Source organism: Lepidochelys kempii, chromosome 6 (genome assembly GCF_965140265.1).
Source record: "Lepidochelys kempii isolate rLepKem1 chromosome 6, rLepKem1.hap2, whole genome shotgun sequence".
In the NCBI taxonomy this organism is placed as follows: Eukaryota; Metazoa; Chordata; order Testudines; family Cheloniidae; genus Lepidochelys; species Lepidochelys kempii.
This window is the reverse complement of record NC_133261.1, coordinates 114,806,866-114,829,541: the sequence shown is the minus strand read 5'-3', so window position 1 is coordinate 114,829,541 and position 22,676 is coordinate 114,806,866. Positions and strand designations below refer to the sequence as shown.

Below are 22,676 nucleotides of genomic sequence, written 5' to 3'. Positions count from 1 at the left end.
AACAACCTTTTATATACTTGAAAACTCAGTCTTCTCAAAACAAACCCAATTTTTTCAATATTCTCTCATAGGTCGTGTTTTCTAGACCTTTAATCATTTTTGTTGCTCTTCTCTGGACTTTCTCCAACTTGTCCACATCTTTCCTGAAATGTGGTGCTCGGATCTGGATACAATACTCCAGTTGAGGTCGTATAAGCGCAGAGTAGAGCGGAAGAATTACTTCTCATGTCTTGCTTACAACACTCCTGTTATTACATCCCAGAATGATGTTCTCTTTTTTTGCAACAGTATTACACTGTTGACTCCTATTTAGCTTGTGATCCACTATGACCCCCAGATCCCCTTCCCCAGTACTCCTTCCTGGGCAGTCATTTCCCATATTGTATGTATGCAACTGATTGTTCCTTCCTAAGTGGAGTACTTTGCATTTGTTCTTACTGAATTTCATCCTATTTACTTCAGATCATTTCTCCAGTTTGTCTAGATCATTTTGAATTATAATCCGATCCTCCAAAGCATTTGCAACTCCTCCCAGCTTGGTATCGTCTGCAAACTTTATAAGTGTACTCTCTATGCCATTATCTAAACCACTGATGAAAATGTTGAACAGAACCAGACCCATAACTGATCCCTGTGGGACCCCACTTGATATGCTCTTCCAGCTTCACTGTGAACCACTGACACCTACTCTCTGGGAATGGTTTTCTAAACAGTTATGCACCCACCTTATACTAGCTCCATCTAGGCTGTATTTTCCCAGTTTGTTTATGAGAAGGTCATGCAAGACAGTACCAAAAGACTTACTAAAGCCAAGCTATACCACATCTACTGCTTCCCCCCATCCACAAGGCTTGTTACCCTGTCAAAGAAAGCTATTAGGTTGATCTTGACAAACCCAAGCTGACTGTTACTTATCACCTTATTATCTTCTGGATGTTTGCAAATTGATTACTTAATTATTTGTTCCATTATCTTTCTGGGTACTGAAGTTAAGATGATTGTCTGTAATTCCCTGGGTTGTCCTTATTTCCCTTTTTATAGATTGGCACTGTATTTACCCTTTTCCAGTCCTCTGGAATCTCTCCTGTTTTCTAAGACTTCTCAATGATTATCGCTAATGGCTCCTCAGTCAGCTCCTTGAATATTCTAGGAGGTACTTCATCAGACCCTGGTGACTTGAAGACATCTAACTTGTCTAAGTAATTTTGAACTTGTTCCTTCCCTATTTTAGCCTCTGATCCTACCTCATTTTCAGTGGCATTCACTATGTTGGACGTCCAGTCGCTACTTATCTTTTTGGTGAAAACTGAAACAAGAGAGTCATTTGGCACTTCTGCCATTTCCACATTTTTTATTATTGTCACCCCCACCCCATTGAATAGTGGGCCCTGTCCTTGGTCTTCCTCTTGCTTCTAATGTATTTGTAGAATATTTTCTTGTTACCCTTTATGGGCTTGTCTCCAGTACCACTTACTTCGATGTAACTTACGTTGCTCAGGGGTGTGTAAAAGTCATCCCACCTGAGCAACATAAGTTACATCGACTTAAAGCAGTGTCTACACTGCACTATGTCAACAGGAGATGCTCTCCCGTTGGTATAGCATGTCTTCACCAGACGCACTAACCCTAAGCCTCTAGCTAGTTTAATCTCATTTTGTGCCTTGGCCTTTCTAATTTTGTCCCTACATACTTGTGTTATTTGTTTATATTCATCCTTTGTAATTTAACCTAGTTTCCACTTTTTGTAGGACTCTTTTTTGAGTTTCAGATCATTGAAGATCTTCGGGTTAAGCCAAAGTGGTCTCTTGCCATACTTCCTATCTTTCCTATGCAGTGGGATAGTTTGCTCTTGTGCCCTTAATAATGTCTTAATAAAAAACTGCCAGCGCTCTTGAACTGCTTTTTCCTTTAGACTTGCTTCTTATGGGATCTTACCAGCCAACTTCCTGAATACGCTAGTCTGACTTCTTGAAATCCATTATCTTTATTGTGCTGTTTTTCCTCCTACCATTTCATGATCACTTTCACTCAAGCTGCCTTCCACTTTCAAATTCTCGACCAGTTCCTCCCTATTTGTCAAAATCAAATCTAGAACAGCCTCTCCCCTATTAGCTTTCTCCACCTTCTGAAATAAAAAATTGTCTCCAATGCATTCCAAGAACTTGTTGGATAATCTGTGCCCTGCTGTGTTATTTTCCCAACAGATGTCTGAGTAGTTGAGGTCCCCCACCGCCACCAAGTCCTATGCTTTGGATGATTTTGTTAGTTGTTTAAAAAAAAGACTCTTCCACCTCTTCTTCATGGATAGATAGTCTGTAGTAGACCCCCTACCATGACATCACCCTTGTTTCCTACAATGAGAAACGCTGATTGCCCTCCAATTCTCATTGGGAGTGTAATCCAGACCCAAAATCAATAACAAGTAAATAAAATATCACAAGCTAGGGCATCATCAGACAAACTGTATCCTTGAGAAATTGGAGAATTGGTCTGAAATCAACAAGATGAAATTCAATAAAGAGAAGTACAAAGTGCCACACTTAGGAAGAAAAAATCAAATGTGCAGCTACAAAATGGGGAATAGCTGGTTAGACTGTAGTACTGCAGAAGAGGATCTGGGGGTTATAGTGGATCACAAACTGAGTATGAATCAATAATGTGATATAGTTGCAGAAAATTGCTAATACGATTCTGGGGGGTATTAACAAGAGCATTGTATGTAAGAAATGAGAGGCAATTGTCCCACTCTACTCTGCACTAGCAAGGTCTCACCTGGTATACTGCGTCCGGTTCTAGGCACCACACTTTAAGGAAGATGCAGACAAATTGAAGAGAGTCCAGAGGACAGCAATAAAAATGATAAAATATATAGAAAATCTGACCTATGAGGAAAAGTTTAAAAAACTGGGCATGTTTAGTCTTCAGAAAAGAAGACTGAGGGGGGAACCTGATAACAGTCTTCAAATATGTAAAGGGCTGTTATAAAGAGGATGGTGACCAATTGTTCTCCAAGTCCACTGAAAGTAGCATAAGGGCGTAATCAGGTTAAACTGCAGCAATGGAAATTTAGGTTAGATATTAATAAAAACTTTCTAACTATAAGCATAGATAAGCTCTGAAATGGGCTTCCAAGAGAGGTTGTGGAATCCCCCTCACTGGAGGTTTTTAAGAATTAGGTTGGACAAACACCTGCAATGGATGGTCTAGGTTTACATAGTCCTGCCTCAGCACAAGGGTCTGGACTAGATGACTTCTCAAGATCTCTTCTATTGCTATAATTCTATGATTCTACGCTTAAAAAGAGAGGGTAAAATGAACTGAATATGCCTATTAAAACACTCCAGCAAAATCAGTCCATTCTCAGTGAGATCAGTATTGATCAATATATTAACTCTACAAGTCTTCTACCTGGCCTTAATGGTAGCACAAAATACATTTCAACATTTGTATGTTGTGGTAAAATCGGATACACTTTAAACATAATCCTTTGAATGCTGTGAAAACTAGAACTAATGCTTTGCTTCCACAGTTAATGCTGAGAGCCTTTCAATGTTCACCCTAAATAGAGGTATCAAGTTTCAGTTTTGTTCAGAATGCTTTCATGTCATAGTCACTGAGTAGTGTAAAATCCCCCAACAACGTTAGCAGAAGATTTGCTAAGAGCTAAATGAAAATTGATCATTTTCCCACTCCCATCTCGTGTTCTAATCAATTCTGTACAAGTACTGACGACATATGGTAATACTGGCCTCCATCTCAATGAGAAATTCAGATCAGTTTACTAAATTCCAAGAATACTGAATAAAGCCTGAATTTAAGGCATGATTCATGGGGAGAGGAATAGTTCTGTATATTTAACCTTTAGTGTTGGCACATCTTCAGATCCTGCCATAAGCATTAATGCAATTTGCATTAGCACAATATGTAAGCAACAAAGCCTGATTCTAAGTGCTAAAAGTAAACACGCAAAAATGAACATGAACATGTGGCTGTTTAAAATGAATGGTTTTGTTTATATCATTTAAACATTTTTTCCTACATGCAAATGAACATCTCTTAATTATTACATTAAAGCAGGGGTAGTCAATAAGCAGACTGCGGGACAAATCCAGACCGCTAGATGCTTTTGAACGGACCCTGAAATCTTTTTATTTACTTGTTATCATTATTGTAATGTTTTAATTATTTTCTCTAGAGTCTGGACCTTGAGTATACCTTGACCAAGAAATTTGGATCTTGACAAAAAATAATTGACTACCCCTGCCTTAAAGCTTGTGCAACTTCAACATTAGAGAAAAGTCAGTCAAAATGGACTACTTGTCTGTGTGTGTGTAGATACAGATGTGTTTTAAAGAAAGGATGGTGTCCAAGGTTTTATAGTCTTGGGTCAACAATAATTAAGTATGAACCATAAAGTTAAACAAGTTTTATGTGTGTGCTGTTCAATAAAAGCATGCATTATACCTTCAAACACAAGCCCCTGCAATACAGACTATTCCACTTATGCTACTGCATCACCCAGAGCATCTTTTAAAATAACATTTACACCAACGGTTTATATTCATTTTAATTTACTTAGAAGAAAAATCAGTTATTATGCAAAGTTACATACACCCCTTGCTGGTAATATTCATTTGAAAACAATATTTTGTGCATCTCTACAAACATTTTCTTCTTTTCATGTTTTTAATAATACATTTTTATTAAGAAAAAACAAGATAACCCGTTTTTAGTACATTTCCATAACAGCATCACTTTGCTACTGGATGAATACAACAGTACAATAGTTTCTGCAATCTGGCAAGGATCCACCATAGTTCATCAATACAGTAATCTAACGATACAAGAGTAAGAGCCCATTGCAATATACAGATAAGCATCTTCTAGGTACTACCATGTCATCATTAAACCTCTAATCCATTCTCATGCTTCTGAGCTCTTATCTGTTCCCTAAACACGCTCCACTTGGCCCTGACACACTCTGCACCACCCCATACTTCCTGTTCCACAGATTCGCCGGGTCCCTGCTAGTTAGCTGTCAAGTTTCAGAGCTATTTTAAGTCAGACTCATTTTTACAATTCTAATGGATTATTTCCTAAGGTTCCTGGCTTTGTTTCCGGTTCCTAAAGCATTTTTTCTCTTCAAATGATAGTGACCCACTTGCAACCAGTGACCCCAGCTAGACAGCCCCCACCCTCACCCCCAGTTTAAAACTACCAGACTTGGCAACCCAGTTGCAAGTGAGAAATTCCCTATTGCAGCATCCAATTGTCACTGTCGGTGCCAGTTTTTATTATTAATTACTATTTTTATTATGATACACCTAGATACCCCAACTAATGTCAGATCCCTTTGTGCTAAGCACTGAAAACAAAAAATAGTAAGAGACAGTTTCTGCCCCAAAGACAATACAGACAAAGGGAAGGAAAAGAGACTATTGTCCCCATTTTACAGATGGAAAATGGAAGCACAGAGAGATTAAATGACTTGCCCAAGTTCACACAGGAAGTCTGTGGCAGATCTGAGAATTAAGGCCAGATCTCTTGAGTCACAGTCCAGTGCCTTAACCATAGACCATTCTTCCTTCATTTGAACTCAGTGGGAGCTGTGGATGCTTAGAAGCTCTGAAAATAAAGTCCTAGTTTTCTCACGTTGGGCACACAAAAACAGACACATAAAATTAGCAGACACATATGAAAACTCTGACTTAAGTGACTTCCCAAAGATGACAGAGCGTGGCAGAGGCAGGAACAGAACTCAAGTTTCTTGATCAGTACATTCTTTTCTCGACTACATTGGCAATGTAAGTAGGGAATACTCCTTCTAGGACTAGGGGTTCCAGGTCAGAGGATGGGGATAGTATGTATGATAAGTTGGGTTCCACAGATTTTCACCTATACTAAAAAAAGAGAGCCTGGTAACCTTAATTACACAGACCTCCCTCACTCTTAACCTGAGTAACATCCAACCAGATCTAGCTCATGAAGGTAATTCAGTTCAAAGAAGGAAAACAGAGCCTTTCTAAAATATTATTCCATGCAGGAAATGTATACAAATCCAGGTAGAAAGTTTCTTCCTTCTAGAAAGGATGGTGTAAAATAGTGGTCTCTTCATACGAAAAATCTGTTCAAGAGCAGGCCAGTTTAAGCTTGCCCTCCCCTGTTTCAGTGTGTTCTCAGTAGGTAGAGTGATTTGGACTCAGATAATGCCATTTCCATGGGGTTGGAGGTCCGTGTATCAAGGGTATGGAGAAAGAAGTGAGGAGGATCCTACTCTGGGTAGAGAAAAATCTCTTGGTGATTTTGTCAGCCCACATTCCAAGAGTCTTGAACTGTCAAGTCAAGAGAATCAGTCACAATCTGCAGCAGCAGGAGAGATGAGCACTGCCTCCCACAGTCTTGCTATTAACATGTCAGAAGTTGGTTGGGATCACGTAGGTGGAACTCTTGGCAAAAACAATAAAACAATACTACATATTTCAACAGGTTCAAAGTAACCTCAGATGTTAGGAGCAGATGCTCTTTCACACCCCTGCAATTTTTAACTGGTTTATGTGTTTCCTCCCTTTCTGTCTAATAGGCCAGGGTGTTGAAGAAATTAGCTCAAGAAAGAGCAAGAGCAATACTAATGACCCTCCACCAGCCCAGGAGGCTGCAATCTCAGGAGCTAATTGTGGAATCATAACTTCCCCCATTTCAGATCCCCCTGTGAGACGACCAATTGCCTCAGGCATCAGCGCTGCATGATAATCCTGCTCACCTGTGTTTTAGAAGGGCATGCCTGACAATCCAAAATGTTTTAGGCAAGCTGATTACAACCCTGCTTCAGTCCCATGAGCTTTCATAGCCTTTTACACAGCATGGGGACTACTGCAGGGCTGAGGACACACTAGCTTACCTGGTAGCTCATTTCAGTACGTTTGATCTGACATTGTCACTATCCCCTTTATTAGGCTCCACATGTACCTGAAAACCGCATCTGATCTCATAGCCTGAAGCACTCGACAGCCAAGTCTATGCAAGATTCCGTGTTGCAGAATTAAATATTAAAGATGCATCCAAAAAATGCCCTGTAGCTCATATTTACTAACAAAGATGCACCTTCTACACTGAGGCATCTTTTGAAATGTTAAATATGAAACATTTTAAAGGGAATTTAGTGCTCATAAAAGGCACTGAAAACTGGAACATCAAAACTGGAGTTCCCTATTCTCCACCGGGTAAGTACAGAGTGTTAGCACAAGCTTCCCCCATACCATTCCCCCAATGTGTGGTAACACTATTACAGCGGGGACAGTTTGCGGGGTTAAAATAGTCCCACAGCAAAATAAAGATGAATCACAGGTTAGTCAAGGCCTGGTAAGTCATTCCAAACGATCAGCTGACTTCACCAAATTCCAGACCCAACTGCCCCACATTCTAAAGAGCTCAAAAGATAAACTGAATATGGAGGGAAAGAAAGCCAACTCACAACAGAGAACAAGGGCTACCTCACCCTCCTTAAGAAGTTCAGATCTCTTACATACTCAGAGGCACTAGAAGTTGTGAGGGTCATTCACATGTGAATTGGATCCTTGCTTATCCAGGTAAGCTCAATTGTATGAGTGAAATCCAAGGAAGCTCACCTGGATCCACTACTGATGACCTCCTTTAAACCTTCTTCAGAGAAGACTATTAACCTACATCCCTGAAGCATGCAATAGTCCAACCAATATTTCAGAAACTAACACTAGAAGCCAGAGATCTCACAAACGACTACCCCATCTCCAAGCTTCCTGTCCCTGGCAAACTGACTGAATTAAGTGGTTGTGACCATACTCTGATAGCACCCAAAGTGATGATGGGCAACTGGTCATCAAGCGCCCTCACATACTGAGCCCCCCAAGCTTCAAACCTGTACCCTCTCTATTTTTTTAGCATACATGTGAAACCCCTGGGAAAGGTCATGTGATGCCCCAGGTTCTAGTGTCACCAATATGAAGAATAGAGTGTCATCAGCATCTCTATGACTAATGCTATCACAAAGGTGTCACAATACCTGCATGAAATAATCACTTGGATGAAAACCAAGCTGGCTGGAGCTCAGTCCAGGCAAGATCCAAAGAGTTACTAGCAGGAAGGGGAAAACAAACTTTGAGGAACTAGCCAAGACCCTGACAACACTCTCTGTGGAAGGGATCTCCTTCTGTTTGCTGAATTAGTGTGAGGCCTTGGAGTATTTTTAGTTTCATCACCGTTCCTTGATAACTAGATATCAACAGTAATCAGGATAATGTGCTTCACCTCCTGCTTGTCAGGAAACTATAGCCTTTCTTTTCAGACAAGGACCTACCAACCACGATACAAATGTTCATCAACTCAATACTGGACTACTATATTTCCCGCCTCTAGAGAGAGCAGTCATGGCCACTCAGACTGTAACTTGTGCAACATATAGCTAGCCCACCTCTTGAGAATACAAGAGGCTGAATACAAGAAGCTGGTACTCAGCTCTCTCCAGTGACTCACTCTTACCATTAAAGGAGCTAAGGATGCCTCAGTTTCAGTCCCAGCTCTGAAACTGGCACTTCCTGTGCTCTTGGCCTCACTTAAGCTTGGTCTAAACACATAGTTTGTACCAATATAACTATTTGGGCTAGTGAAGTGATTTTTTACTGAAAGAGTTAACTATACCAGTATAACTACGGGCCTATTGTGAACATAGTTATACTGGCATAATGGTGTCTTAACCCAGTATAGCTTATCCCTCTTCCCATACAGGAATGGAGATGGATGGATGGATGGACAGACAGACAGAATAAAGCACCTTTACATCTATATAGCTGCATCCACATTTGGGGACTGTACTGCTCTAACTATACCAGTATAAGTAAGGAGGTATAACTGTTGTGTGTAGGCCAACACTAACCTCTCTGCCTGTTTCCCTCCTTTCTGAGGTCCATATGCTGCTTTGACATCTCTTTAGAAATGAGACTTACTTACCTCACAGGGGCATTGAATGGATTAATTAATTAACATTTGTCAAGTGCTGTGAAGATTTTAAACACTAAGCATTATTATTATTATTATTATTATTTAAATCTACATGCCCATTCAATCCTTGGCCTCTCTTGTGTGACTGCCAACAACTATGCCAATTAGTGCTAATTGTTGTGCTGTGGTTTGTGATGAGGATATCTGCCAAATGGGAACGAGACTGTGACCACCAAGTATTTTCCTATAGGTCACCAAACAGCTGTCAAATTATAACAACTTTCAGTCATTACCAACCGGGTCTCAATTCAAACCAGAACGCCATTAGTAAAAGACTCTGTATCCCATTACCAATTCCCTGAGGCATCCAGTCTGCCAGACAAATACAAAACTTTTTATTAGAGATAAACCAAGACTCATTCTTTTTTATTTTTTTACACAGAATAAGTACATGGCCCAGTAAACGGACACTGATACTGCAATATTTAATGCTAATCTGTGTTACTTCCACATTAAACTTTGCTTGCTTCTACACATGCTTGATTAAAACTACATCTTAGTTCACTTTCAGGTATCATTGTGACATCAAATAGTAAAGAAAACACAGAAAGAAGGGAATTGATAGTGTAGAGTGTAGTAAATTTCTTGTTTAAGAACTTGGTTCTGGAGTTTTAACTGAGGCTAAGATTAATATTTTTCTTATCAGTTGTCCATATATGGACTTTCAGGACTTTAAAAAGATAACACAACAAATGTGTACCAGTAGACACTGAATATCTCTCTAGCACTGAAACCTCATTTTAAGTTACCTTTTACTCAAAGGGCAGCAGCACAAAGTTAAATTAATCATAGTATTCTCAAGCAATTATTATCCTTTAAGGCAGGTTACAGAAACTCATCCTTTGGACAGCAAACAATATTTTGACTTTTTACTCTAATTTGAATTCAAACCCTTATCAGCTGCACCATGTATGAGAATGCAACTTCCCTCTTTCATCAATAATTATGTCCTTCTTTCATCTATAAACCACCCACCCACCTTCCCAAAGAGCCTCTGTACCAGGTATAGAGACCTTTCTGAATCTGTGCTGAAAGATTCCTTAATTATCATGGCAAAGGCCACAAATCCTTTGAGCACATAGCAAGTTCAAAGAAGTAGCCTTCTTGTGTTTACTCATCCCATAGTATGTTAATTCCTTGTCATTAGTTCTATCTTTATTTTCAATGTATGGACTTGCCACTGTCTGAAAGAGAAGCTGCTTTTTCAAATATTGTTATGTAATTAAACAAGAAAGCAAAATAAAAGCTGCCTTGCTAGCACATTATGAAACATTATAAAATGCTCAACCTGCCAACACACTGGTTCAGATCCTCAACTGTTGTAAATCAACATAGCTCCACCGACTTCAGAGTAATGCCAGATTACACCAGCTGAGGATCGGGACCATTGACCATTATCTCCTGTTGCCTTCAAAGTGCACTGGTGTACAGTAAATTAATAGGGACTCTTGCTGTTGATTGTGTTGTCTTCCTCTGTACTAAGTAGTTTATTTGCTGAACTAAATGTATTGTGGGCATTTGAAAATACAATTTCAACCATTAAATATCCTGTAACTCTACAGCTTCAGCTCTTTGAGATTATCATACTCTACTCAATAAACTAACCACTCTTTGTATCTATTACTCTAAGAACAAGTTTGTCAAGGTTTTAACACTGCGACAGCTATTAAATTATTACTTTCCTGTGCATGCTTTGAACCCTGAAGAAAAGGGGGATTAATTTACCCATCATCAAGTACTTATCAGGGAGGTTCCCCGGAGACTTACACAAATGAGACCACACAAACAGGCCTTTGGAGACAGGTCTCTTCACCTGAACACCTGGGCAAGACCCATTGACTTTCCAGCATATGTATTTTTTCCCATGACAAAGATCCATTCACTTTTCTATCTAAATATAGGACCCCATTACTTTCCAATAAAGGCAGAAACTCCTATAAGAATAATAAGGATTCAGGCATTGTATGCTTCGTTTAAAGCCAGTATATCACATACACTTAACAATAGGAAATTAAACTTCTATTCACCATTCATGGGGATCCAGACAACAGGAGGTCCAATAGTGCTGCCTTCAGTTGAGATAAAGCACATGACATTTTACACTAAAGAAATAAGGACTTGATCCAAAGCCCACTGAAGTCAATGGAAAGACTCCTATTGATTTCACAGGACTTTAGATCAAGCCCTAAGGTACTATAATCTGAACTTTGCATACTGACACTGCAGTACAATGCACCTCCAAACAAAACTATATTTAGATTCAATGGGAATTCTGCAGATCATACAGGAACTCTTTGAATGAAAATGAAGGTCAAGAGGGTTTGGCTTCCTCTGCAGACCTCTCCCCTCCTTCTTGCAAACATCCAGATAAGCATTGTTTGGAAAACAATGTTACTTCCAATGCTATCAAAAATGTAATACACATTTTGTCTGCCTTGTAAATGAACTACTAGGGTTTTCTGTTCTATGTTGTCCCACTACCTAATCTTTGTGATCTGTTAATGTGTCTAGTCATGATTGTATATGCTTTTTACTTATAATGGCTTTTAAGAGTGATGTTTCACATACTTTTGCTAGAAGAACATATTAATAATATAATGCAACTAACATATGCATATCATATACACAGAGGAAGACGACGACTGTGCAGATAAACACACTACCCATAGGTAAAGCAATGCATATGGCAAATGAAAGCCCCAGAAACTCATGCATTATACACTCATTCATTATCAGATATTCATCAATGTCTAGTAGAAGGCATAAATGCATGAGAATATGATGTGACCAAGATTTGCCCTGGTGAGATTAAGAACAGGAGTCAACCCACCAAGCAGAGATGTGTATTCAAGCATCCAGACATTTAGGGCCCAGCAAAACCATCCTTCATAAACTTTCTTTCCAAATTATGTGAATGAAATATGTAGGCACATCGGGAACATCACAGTTTAACATTCGGTAGCATTTTATGGCCTCCATGAAATGAGCAATTGTTAGTGCCACTTTAGTGCTACTGCCAATTGTTAGTGATCTTGCAATAGAACAAATTAATGTCCTGTAAAGCACAGTTGCCGTTTCAGCTCAGACTATCTCCAGAACTATGTGACTGGGGCTCTGAGACACAGGCCACTTACACCAACTTCTACCAAGTTTGACAAAGGGCACTTTTGGCACTTCATGTTCTTAGTGTGAGGAAAGACTGCACAGTCTGGACTGACTTTGATCTCTGATACAGTGTGTGTTCCTGACTGCATGCCACACAATGTTTAATCTACTTTCCAGCTCACACTGTCAGCAAAAAGTAATGTTGGCAATCAGCTATTTGTATGTACTGGGTGAGTTTACAATGGCTGCAATTTCATTGTGCTAAAGAAGAGTTTGAAATCTGAAGTCTTTGAAATGTTTTTAACCATTTTTAGTACTGAAATCACTCATGTTATAATCAAATCACATGCAAAATAGTACAGACATAGAGTGATCTAGATGTATACTATATAGAGCCCTAGATCTGTACTCATAGACTTGTAGACTTTGAGGCCAGTAGGAAACATTGTGATCATCTAGTCTGACCTCCTGCACATTGCAGACCACAGAACCTCCTCCCCCCCACACACACTCCTGTAATAGACCCATAACCTCCAGCTGAGTTATTGAAGTCCTCAAATCATGATTTACAGACTTCAAGTTACAGAGAATCCACCATTTACTCTAGTTTAAATCAGCAAGCAACCAGTGCCCCACACAGCAGAGGAAGGTGAAAACCTGCAGGGTCTCTGCCAATCTGACCTGAGGGGAAATTCCTTCCTGACCCCAAATATATTAGACCCACCAGCCTGACAGCTGGGAAAGAATTCATTGTAGTAACTCAGAGCCTTCTCCATCTAGAGTCTCATCTCCAGCTGTTAGGGATATTTGCCACTAGCAGTCTCAGATGGGCCACGTGCTGCTGTAAAGCAATCCTACCATACCATCCCTTCCATATACTTATCAAGCTCAGTCTTAAAACTAGTTAGGGTTTTTTGCCCCCTCTACTCCCCTTGCAGCTCTGGATCAGCACTATGCAAAGATCTAGACTTGCACTATGTATAGACACAGGTATTTACTATGCAGAGATCTAGCTCTGCAGCCTAGCAGCTAGATCTATTACTCTAAAACAGCGCAGAGACCCAGAAAAGTACTATGCAGAAAGCTAGATAGCAGTAGCACTGAGTTGCAGATGCTGAGCTCTAGACAGGTACCAGGAACCTTGGCTGCACAGCTCTACACATGCTATGTGTTAGACAGCCCTCCTCACGCAGATTTGTGTAGTATACAAAGATCTAGCTGTAGCCAGGTACTGGGTGGCCACAGTGTAGAGCTCTAGGTAAGGGCCCCACAGCTCTCCAGCTGTGTGCGCTCCAGATGCGATTGCGCAACCCCATTCCGCGTGAGCCTGTGCCCGGGCAGGGGGCAAGGGCCCGGCTTACCGGCAGGGAGTTAGCTGGGCTGCTGCTGGCGGCCAGTTTCACGGCTTGCTTCTTGAGTTCGGCCAGTTTGACCTGGCAGTTCTTGCACCATCCTCCTTTCCCGGTTCTCTCGAAGTGCCCCAGCTCGGCCAGCGAGACGGCCCCAGCTCCCTCCGGAGCGGGGCGGCTGCCGCAACGGTCCTCATCGGCGGCAGGGGGCAGCCTCTTCCTAGGGGCGAGCTCCAGAGACAGCGGGGCCGGCTCTCGCCCAGAGCTTCCCTCCGCGATCTGCAAAGAGAGAAGGACTCAGGACGGTGCAAGGAGCCAGCAGCTCCCGTTATCTGGGGCAGCCTGCAAAGAGGGGCCCCTGCGCCTGGGAGGGGAACCCTGCAAAGAGCAGCCTCCGGGCCGGACCGGTGCAAAAAGTCAACTCTGTCACCCACGGCCGGGTGCACCGACCGGCTCCCGCGCACGCTGCTCGCACAGCCTCCCGTGCAAAGTCCCCTCGCGCCTCCCAAGCGCACAGGAGCAACAAACTCCGAGCACCTGGGGGATCCGCGCGCGCAGGGCAGGGGTGAAACCTCTCGCGCGCTGCACCAGGCTCCATTGGCCTTCCCTGAAAAGTTCCGCCCCAACTTACCCCCGCAGCCCGGTGTTCAGAGCCCAGACACCTTCTCCCACCTGGGTTCTCTGCAGCCCGGATCATGGTTCCGGACCAGGCAGGTTTTTGTCACCTGGACCCTGACCCACCCGCGCGCCCAGATCCCAGCTCTTTGCAGCTACACTGGGCTGCGCAGTCCCGAGCTGTCCTGAAAGACCTTCCTGCCCATTGCCAAGTCCAGGGACCGGGGGCTGCAAAGTCCGGCTCCTTGGTTTCCACTTGCAAGGGCGGCTGCGGCGGCGGGCGGCGGCCTGGAGCTACGTAATATTTCCTCCCATGTTGTTGGAACTCAAAGGAGTAAAGTTTGGGTTGCAAGTTCGCGAGAGAAGCCCCGGACTGAGCCAGCGGGCGGAGCAGGCGGGAGGAGAAGGCGGAGGAGGAGTGAGCTCCCCACCTCGGGGCAGAAAGGGACCGAGCGCACTGGAGCGCGTTAGGAAAAACTGCTCCGAGAGGAGGAGGGGCTCCGCGTGGGGTGGGGTGAACGAGGTGGGAGCCGCTAGAGTCTGAGCGTTTCTTTGCCACATTGACCCTGCAGGCTCCGTTCGGCTCCAAACTCTCCGGAGCGTTCGTGGGGTGCCTGCCGCGCGAGCCCCTTCAAATAAAAATTTCCCCAACAGTGACAAGGGGGTTGCTTGTTGGGAGTGTGCATGGGGCAGCCCGAGCCAAACTTTCCAAACAGCTCTCAGGATCAGGTTTTTAAACTGCTACATCATGGGAGGGGGGAAGGGTGCCTGCGAAGGAAATGGGGTTGAACCCTGGGCTCTGCACTTCAAACTAGCAAGAAAGGAGGCATCGCTCGTCCTTTGAGTTACTCTCGCCGTTTGTTTTATGCCACGTGCCTGGAGAGCTCGCTCGCTCGAGGAATCTCTCCCGATGCAGCTCGGTGCCTGGCCCCAGCCACGTGTGCTCGGGTGGCGTTTGAGAGCCTCGCGCACCTTGCACAGGTGACTCTCCGCGCTCTCGCCCCTCACACACACACGCTGGAGTCTGTGTACCGCTCCGCCCGCTCCCATCAGCTCTTTAGGAATGTGCATGTGACAGCTGACCCGACAGGTGGAGAAATCCCCGTTCCTCAGCTAATTGTCTCCCTGGCTGCCGTTCCGCCTCCTGGCCTTAGCACTTGTGTTGCAGGCAGACGGGTGGAACCCTTCCTTGCCCCTGATTGCTACGCTCCCCCCCCCCCCCCCGGACAACAAAGATCCCGCCGGTTCTGTTCTGACCCGCGGAGAGGATCTGGATGCGTTTTACACCTGCAAGAGTGTGACGGGCAGTGACTTCACTCTCGCAGGCAGGGTAGTTGCGTGGCTTGGGTCTTTGCTATTTATGTGTCTGAGACCTGCTTGCCCTGTCCAGCTACTGCTCTCGCACCGGATAGTCTGAGCCCTTCCAGTGCATAAGTACCTGAATGAAGCAACCGCGAGGGCTGGGGCAATATACTCTGGTCTCTGGTTGCAGGCTCAGAGCGGTCCCTGTGATTGGAGCGCCATCTGCTGGCCCCGTGCTACTCCGCACTTTGGTGGCAGAGACTTGGCCATGTGCTTGCACAGGTCCCCCGCGAATTCAGTCTACACGCTCTCACTCTGCGCTCCCCAGACCCACTTAGAAGGGGCGGAGGGGGTTCACTCCGGAAACACACAGCCACAAGTGGTTTCTTTAGTGTGCCTCATTGCAGAGCCGCTAGACTGCCTCGCATGCGTGCATTTGACTTTGGGCAGGCAGGTTGGAAACCTTCGGTTCCCCTCTGCGCACACATAATCCCCATTAAATACAGGACAACGATATGTACCAGCATTACACTCGCGCGATTTGTGTTTGACTCAGTATGGTTATAATAATAACGCGCTGCGCCTCTTGCAGCTCACTTTTGGACACAGGTGAGTGAAGAGCCACAGCCCGGAATGCGGGCTGCCGATAAAAGGTCTTTAAATGGAAAGTCTCTTTGGCCGCGTGACTTTAATCGCTCTTTAGCTCCCGGAGATTTGCACCTGGATTTTCAGGCGCTCAAGCAATGATCAGGGTGCGCTATAATGCGTGTCGCCTCATCAGGGAGACTGCCTTTACCAGGCAGACTTATCCCAGACGCTTAATCCGTAATGAAAGCTATTAAATGCACGCTTAATGGCTCTGAACTCTGTCGACTGCGCGCTAGCTCCCTTACGCTCCGCTTGATGCGCCACCTCCCCAGACTCTCTTGGGCGGCAGCGGTTCCCCTGCGAGCTCCGGCGCCCCAGCTGGCTCACGCGTGCACTAGGCAGCTCTGCAAAGCTCTTGTTCCCGGTGGGAGCCCAGCATCTCTCCATGTGCCTCTGATGACCGCCATTCCCCATCATCTCCTGCTGCAGGCGAGGTCCCCCGCGGAGTTTATGCGCGCAAATCGCAAACGCGCACAAGCCAAACAATGCATCCATCAGGGGAGGCTGGTGAAATCGGAAAATGTGACTCTCCAGGCCTAATTTACAGCAGCCGTTAAAGATCCTGGCCGGAGACCCTCCACTGTAACTAGCCCATCTGGCCACTCACAGCCTCAGGGATGCCCATGGCAAACTTCAATGCCTTTGGCCCCCAAGCAGCCCGCCCTTGCGAACCTTTAGCTGCCCTGCTGCCGGGGCGCTGCACTGTGCACAGCTGGGAACGCTTCATTAGTACCTTGTCCCTGGCATTAACCTGGGGGCAGAGGAGACAAAGACACACGCATGATTCTGAGTGCTGTGCCCGGTCTCCTTACCGTGTCTACTCAATGCGCTCTGCAGGTCTTCAGAAACTTGCTTAAATATTTCATGCGTCTGAGTAATGGCTGCAAAAGCCTCCTTCGACTCACAGTGTCGGGCTGGATTGCAGCTGGAAAGGGGGAGTGGGCCCTGGTTCCAGCTCCGGTTCTGCGCTTCGAGTCATGCTGCTAGAACTAATCAGGTGCTTTTTTAAAAACACTTTGGATAGACACAGGTATTTCTAAGACACCCCCATTTCGAAGGTTTCCTGTAGATTGAAGCCAACCGCTCCACGCTTTAAGCAAGGTGATCCGAGGGAGCCGCCCGGATCCCTTTCAGAAAGGATCATTCAGTGGCTTTGCTGTATTCCGCGCGTTTGCCATTGAGACGGTCATAGAGGAGCCCTGGGAAGGGTGTTTCTAAGCAGCGGTGTCTTTCCCGGATTTAATTGCTGGACTTTTATTGTGCAGCCTGGACTGTTCGTGGTGCTGAAACTGCACGTGGGCTCGTTGCACGTTTCGGAATTTACTTTATACGTAGGAACTAGGAGACACTTAAACCCTACCAAGTTTTCTTTTAGCTTCGGTCTACAACGGGGCGAAAATCGGTGCTTGCAGCCAAACCCAACTCGCCCACTGCTGCCCCTGGCCCCGAGCGCTTTCCTGTCCCAACAACCCCCAGCCGCGGTGGTCTCTCTTACCTTGCCTTTCCTCCGCAGCAGGTGGCTGGTGAAGCCGAAGATGATGTCCGAGTCCAGGCAGAGAGCGCCTATCTCCAGCAGGCTGGGGTTTTTCCTGGTGGCGCTGGAGGGATCGGGTGATTTTTGAAAAGCCATCGTTTGGTTTGAAATATCCGGCTCCCTGAGCGATGGCCAAGAACCACGCTGAGTGCGAGTTACTCCTTCATACTGGCACGCTGCGCAGGGCTGGGGGTTAGGGAGCCAGTAGCCAGGCAGCAAACCCACCAATATCTCTCGCTCCTTTTTATTTCCCCCTCTAGCGCACCTGGTCTGCTGGGCTCCTCCCGCGGGCGAGCAGCAGCAGCTCCGCTCAGCGTCCCATCAGAGCCGCAGCCTCTTCCCCTCTGTCCCCTGCTTCGCTCCTGCCGGCCATCAGCGCCCAGCCCGCATCGGGCTCGTCTGAGGATGCCCTTGCCGTTGACCCGGAGCGCCTCTCTCCTGCCTCCCCCATGCACTGGTGATTTCACCGGGGGAGTGCCAGGAAGGCAGGGCTGCCTGTGAAGTCTGTGATGACAGTTAGCAAGGGATGAAGGGAAACGCCCGAGGAAATACTTTTCCAGCCGGGGCTACCGCTCCCCTAAAAGCTTGTTATTAACCAGAGAGCCCGAGACACACAAGCAGCTGGCTCCGCTCCTCATCGGGGGCGAGGAACGGGTCTCTAATGGCTGGGCTGAAGGGGCGAGCGCCTCTCCTCCGCCACAGACGCGTGCCTGCTGCCTTCAGAGCGACTTCAGTGGCAAGCGGTGGCAGATGCATCCCCCCTCGGCCTCTCTGGCTCTCCGAAGCCCTGTCCAGCAGACCCAGAGGACACGTGGAAACCCTGCAGGCTCCCCCCGCCCGCCCCTAAATCTGACTCCGGGGGTGCAGCCAGGGTACTCCCCGCAGCTCCCCGCACCGCCACCCCCCGGCTTTGCTGCTAACGAGGAAAGTTGGAGGCAGAGCTTTTGCATTTGGTGGCTTCCTCCTGAAACGTCGCCTGCAGGGAGGGAAGGGAGGAGGGCGGGAGGCCGGCCTAGAGCTGCCTTGGCACGGCTGCCTGGGTGCCCTGCCTACATGGGAGCCGTATAAAAAGTGAGGCTAATTGCCGGCGGGGTGGGTCTCACCGAGAGCCAGCCTAGCTCCCCTGCCTGCCGGAGCTGCGCGGGCTGCTGCCGCCGCTGCCTGGCGCTGCAGGAGCCCCGCGCCCCCTCCACGCCTTGCCCGAGCCAATCCCGCCGGGGCTCGCAGCCACGGTGACATCAGCCTGCGGTGCCGGGCGGACAGGCAGCGCCCCGGCGCGCGGCGGCGAGAGCGAGCGGCCAAGGGGGCAGGGGCGCTAGGCAGCGCATTAATCCCCTTCCCTGTACTTCTCCTCCTAAGCAAACAACTCCCAAAGCGTTGTCCCCGCTTCGGCGTGTCTCCAGCGCGAGTGAGCAGAATAAACTATGCAGGGGGACCACAGTCGCCGAGCTCAGCCTTGTCTACGCGCCTTTAATTTCTAGTATTTAGGAGCAGCAGCGCAGTCCTGAGATTCACGCCTTCGCAGAGGCGGGATTCCGTAAGGGATCCAAACTGCCACCCCTCTGCTTTTCTCTCCCCCCCCCAAAAAAAATTACACTCTTGACACCTTCCTATGAATGCTAGAACCAGTCTCCAGTCCAGTGATGCCCTGTTTACACTGAGCTGCGCCTGCCTAAAGTGATTCCTTGTGTAAGAGCTCACACATCTGCCAAGCCATAGGACACCGGATCTACCCTGGGTCCTGCCGGGTTTAATCAATTGCTAGTATAAACAAAAGTTTTGCCAAAGGAAATGGCACTAAAAAGCATCCTGGCTCTTGGTTACCCCCAAAATATACAGGGTCTCCCATTTCAGGCTTCCAGCTGATTAAAAAGCATATATTTTAGACCAATGGTTTTCAATTTTTTTTCCATTTGTGGAACCCTAAAATATTTCGAATGGGGGGCGCCTTTGGGAATCTTAGACATAGTCTGCGGACCCCCCCAGACCATAGCTTGAAAATCACTGTTTTAGGCAGCAGCAGCAGCCAATGAATGCAGCGGCTTGTATAATGGCTATGGAATCTGGGATCCAGAGGCAGGCGCGGGATGGAAATTTGAATGAGGACAAAATAGTCAAACGTGTCTGGGGAAAGGAAAAACCCACCATGTGGGGTTTCCTACCGCCTCTCCTCCTCAGGGAGGCGTTTGACTCCAGAGTTGCACTGAGGTGGTTCAATGGGCTCCGAAACTATTAATTCCAAGCCAGTCCTCCCGGAGTCAGAGCCTTAAGCCCCCCCCTCCAGCCCAGAACACGTCCTCAGTCCTCCCACCCAGAATCAATCCCTTGCCTTTAGGCCAAGTCTAGCCTCTCTCTCAACCTCCACAATCTCACCCAGAATCAGCCCCCTGCCAAGCCCATCCTATCCCCCCAGGTCCTCAGACCTACCAGGCTCAGGTCCCTTCTCCCTGTGAAATACTCCTCCTGAAATTCCAAACTTCTCACCAGTCAAGGTTCCTTGGCTCTCCTTACAAATGCTTTTAGGGACCCGTTTTGGTGGGAAATGTCTGGAAGGAACACATGGGCCCATTCCCCAAGGAAGATGAAGTTCCTGTTGGGAACATGAGCATGGGCAATATTGCTAGTTTTCCATGGGGGAAGAGAGAGAAGCAATTTCATGAGAAGGGTGAAATAAATAAATAAACCTTATAATTGTTGGTATTGCTTAGCACCTAGAGGTCCCAGCCCCAACTGTATTAGGTACTGTACACTCAAATAAAGAGACAGTCCCTGCTCCCAAAGATCTTACAATCTAAGTAAATTGAGGGCAGAAGGAGGGAGTTTAAACCCCCTGAAAGGGTAACAAATGTTGCTGGACATTTATTAGGGGGCAGGGTAGTGAATTTTCCAAAGTTCTACTGCTCCAGTGCCCCACACCCTCCATCCAGAGTCATGCCCCTGTCCCTTGCCTACTGCCATAACCACAATCCCCACGTCCTCACTGCCACAGGGAAACAGAGATGAATTCCTAGCCCTATTGAAGTCTATAGGAGTTATGCTGTTGACTTCAAAAGGGCCAGGATTTCACCCTAGGTCTCCTTCCATTGGCCTCTCCCGGTATGTCTACACTGCAATGTAAGCCGGGAGCTGGTAGAACTAAAGTTAGCAGAGCCTGGGTTTGCTAAGGCAGGCTACACTCACTTGCAATCCATTGTTGAATCCTAGGTCACAACCTGTGGCTCCATCATCTATGCTACATTCGTCAGGCCCAAGTCCAACCACCCATACCCCAGACTTCCCAGCGCCTTCCAAAATGTGGCCTTCTAGCCCTTTGTTCATGGTGCAGTGTGGGGAAACTTGACTGTCCATAGGACAAAGAAAGTCATCCTGTGGGATTGTGAAATGCTTTGGGGGGACTCCCAGAGCATGAGTCCAGCGGGGCTGCAAAGTATAGATAGTGCAAAGCGATAGGGTTTGAGCCGTGGGACCTAGGCTCAGACCCTCCACCCTGTGAGGTTCTGTGTGTAGACAGAAGGGGGGGGGGGTAGGCTTGAACCTGAGTTCCAGTTATGGGCTAACAGTGCAGTATGCATCCGATGAAGTGAGCTGTAGCTCACGAAAGCTTATGCTCAAATAAATTGGTTAGTCTCTAAGGTGCCACAAGTCCTCCTTTTCTCCATGTCCTGAGTCCCACCGGCAATGCGCTTCCCTCCCACCGCCCAATCCCCCATGTCTTCAATCCTACCGGAGTTCAGCCTCACCCCCTTTGCCAGCGAAAACCTCAGCCCCAGCAGGAATTAATTCCACCCCCATCCCTACACCCGCAGTAACCACGAGCCCTTCTCCCAGGCTTGGCTTAGCCAGCCGCTCTCTAAAAGTCCTGTGTGCGACATCAGTAATTAATGGCGGGTATTAAGTGAGCCCCGAGGAGGCGAGAGCCCCAATACCCCCAGCTCTAACCCCTAAAAGTATCCCTTTAATAAGCTCTGACAAAGTGAAAAATCCCCCAGGTGTCCAGGCGATAAACAGGCAGAAGGGAAAGTTATTAGCTTTTATTCATGGGCTCTAAACTGAAGAGAAACATCAGCGGCGCGATTGTATATAATAATAGACTAGATAAAGTCCATTTTTCTTGGGCGCTCTGAAAGCGATCCCCGAGCATTAAAACGGGTCTCTTAATAACCATCTTATCTCCTCGCCACAGAGTCCTGGCTCCAGATAACCAGACAGTCATTACCGTACCTCGGCAATAACCGCATTTCCATCAGGGGCCGGGCCACTTCAAACATGCTCCTCTTTAAAGGCACTCCGGGGGGCGGAGGGGGAGAGCATCCGCGGGCTGGCAAGTGTTAGGAGGGAACAGAACAGAGGAATTCTCCCCTTCAGCTCTGTAGCCAAAGCAGAGCCCCGCAGACGCTGCTTCCCACCGATTAGCACCTTGCCACTGCGGTGGCGCCTTTCAAGTTTTGCAGCCTCGGGTAAACTCCGCCCCGTCTGCAAGACTATTGGAGCCCGGGAAGCGCCCGGTCCCGGTGGAACGGAGGAGTGGGAGCACCCCCACGTGACCCCCGTTACCACGGTGTGGTTTATAGGGCCAGGAGCCCAGCCCCCCTTTCCCACAGGCGCGCGGGCCCCGCATCGTGAATAGTTCTGGATCAAAGGCCGCGCGGAGAGGGGACGCGCGAGCGAGCCTGGATGGCGCAGAAAGCCCAGCACTCGCCCAGCTGGGGCGGGGGGCGTGACATTCCCTGGCACCTTCGCACGGATGCAGGCCCCCAGAGCCCCTGCACAACGCTAGAGGCGGGTGCCCGCGTTACACAGGTGACACCTAAGAGGTGGCCGCGTTAGTAGGAGAGAGCAGCAGGGGGCCCTATGTGCGGGACCACCCCCACCCCCAGTCCGTGACTCCGGTGTGTAGCAGGAACAGGCCTGGCCCATGCTTGCCATTCCCTCCGCTTTGTGCCCCCGTTATGCTTCGGCGGGCAAGGCTGCCGGCGGGGGCTCTGCTCCGCCGCCCCGCCCCCTAGGCTATGTAGCTTGGCTGCAATCCAGCTCCATCCCCGGGAGGCGGGCGCTGCGCTGCTGGGAGGGGTGAGGCGCCGTCCGGAAGG

At 47.1% G+C, this 22,676-nt stretch overlaps 1 protein-coding gene across 1 annotated transcript in view; it reads right to left on the bottom strand.

The window, feature by feature from the left end:
* KIF26A (kinesin family member 26A) overlaps positions 1-18,119 on the bottom strand; it is a 132,408-nt gene extending 114,289 nt beyond the window's left edge. The window contains exons 1-2 of the mRNA XM_073349797.1: positions 17,548-18,119; positions 13,500-13,766 (exon numbers count right to left, since the gene is read on the bottom strand). Coding sequence (XP_073205898.1) covers positions 13,500-13,766; positions 17,548-17,682 — 402 coding nt within the window. The 5' untranslated portion in view covers positions 17,683-18,119. The remainder of the gene's footprint in view (positions 1-13,499; positions 13,767-17,547) is intronic.
* Between the last annotated feature and the right edge of the window lie 4,557 nt (positions 18,120-22,676).